Source organism: Mizuhopecten yessoensis, unplaced genomic scaffold (assembly GCF_002113885.1).
Source record: "Mizuhopecten yessoensis strain PY_sf001 unplaced genomic scaffold, ASM211388v2 scaffold11085, whole genome shotgun sequence".
NCBI classification, from domain to species: domain Eukaryota; kingdom Metazoa; phylum Mollusca; class Bivalvia; order Pectinida; family Pectinidae; genus Mizuhopecten; species Mizuhopecten yessoensis.
The window spans coordinates 523,596-525,292 of NW_018408872.1; the positions used below are offsets into that span (position 1 = coordinate 523,596).

Here is a 1,697-nt window from a genome sequence, read left to right on the forward strand (position 1 = left end):
GGGGGGGGAACTCAACAGAAAAAGAAAAACATTATATGTGAGAGAGAAAAAAATTGGGATCTGATTCTGAATTATGTCAAACGAGAATAAACATCCAATCTCTGCACCTAATCTTGTCTTTAAAGACATGTTTGTGATAAAATCATGAGATTATTTCTAATAAACATAATGTAAAATTGTACATGCAGCTACAGTTGTATATTTGTTGGATGTATTTTTAGTTTGTAAAAAGAGTGGTTCCATATGGAGTGAGTAATGTTTTATGGTTAATTTTCAAATTTTAAAGAAAGCAAGGTCTGGTGAGTTTTTAGCTCACCTTAGTGGTGTAAAGTGCCACAGCGAGCTAACTGTTTGGTAGGGTATTTGTATCCATCTTGTACCCATCAGCTCTGTATTTAAATGACATTTCATAATGTTTGGCCTGCAGGCAACTGGCTATAAAGTTTTCCCCAAAAAATGACCTTGACCTATTTCATAGTAAGTCGAATATCTATGTATTTTAAAAACTGAATTCAACATTTTGTAAAGAACGTTGAAGCCTGATGCTTTCTTACTCCTGAAGACTTCAATCATAATCTGTATAGACTTTGCTCACATCTGAGTTATTGAGATAACATGGTAAATAATGGAGAACTTTTTCAGATATGCTACAAAATAATATTTATTTGAATTTCCTATTTTCATTCCAGGTGGTAACTGACCTGTTGCCATGGCGCTGCACCAGGTAATCACCCTTTCAATCTTGGAGAACAATGTCGGTGTCAGTGATGCAGTTCTGCTAGACCCGCTCACAGAGGATGCGTACATTGAAAACATCCAACAACGCTTCGCACATGACCAGATATATGTAAGTATATATTGAAAGCAATGCTTCTCTATCAAGACAAATTATTGGTTTCAAAACTTGTTTGAAGATATTTCATGTGTTAGACATGCATTTTCAATGAAATTGACCAATTTACAGATAGTCATGCCTGCCGAAGTGTAATCTGGAATCATGTTTAAATATAACCTCACTAGAAAGGGCAATTTTTGGAAGAGTATCAACTTTTCTTCAGGACAAATTCAAGTTTTGAGAGGCCAATTAATTGGCAGTATCTGAGTGACTTATGTATGTATGTACACACCACCTAGGTCAACGTTGCTCCACTGAAGGAGTTTGTGAAAAATTGGATTTATTGAATAACTGGAATACTATTTCACATATAATGTATCACAATTGTCGTGATCATATTACGTACAATTTTCTGCTGCAGGCAATGAAATAAATTTGATTTGAGATTTAAGAACCAGATCAAGGTTGACTGGTATCTGGATAACCTTGAAACAGAGATCTATTAGAATTCATTAGAGAGCCTGACATGTGTGTCGAGGAGTTTCATTAGCAGTTAGCTGGATTTCTGTTTAATCTATCTTGTTAATCAGTCAGGCCTTGACATTTATTGTCTCACTAAACACTTCTATAGATGCACTGGTACAGCTTCACAATCAACAAACTATCAAACCAACAGGCTTCTTGTTAAGAACAGCACATTTCATATCTTTGAATGCTCTTTGTTTTTTACATTTTATTTTTACAACTAAAAATTTTCTTTGAAATTCTGTAGGAAGAGTATTAAGTTATTGTTCATGGTTATTCCTTGCTAACAATAATGGTTAAAGTTATGTTTTCCTGAAGACTTCCCCCCCCCCCCCCC

At 34.8% G+C, this 1,697-nt stretch overlaps 1 protein-coding gene across 5 annotated transcripts in view; it reads left to right on the forward strand.

Moving 5' to 3' along the window:
* Positions 1-1,697, forward strand: part of LOC110465514 (unconventional myosin-Ia-like) — a 77,372-nt gene that overhangs the window by 29,287 nt on the left and 46,388 nt on the right. For all 5 annotated transcript variants that reach the window (XM_021521399.1, XM_021521403.1, XM_021521402.1 and 2 more), the window contains exon 2: positions 690-847. In XM_021521399.1, the coding sequence (XP_021377074.1) occupies positions 710-847 (138 nt within the window). In that variant the 5' untranslated portion in view covers positions 690-709. The remainder of the gene's footprint in view (positions 1-689; positions 848-1,697) is intronic.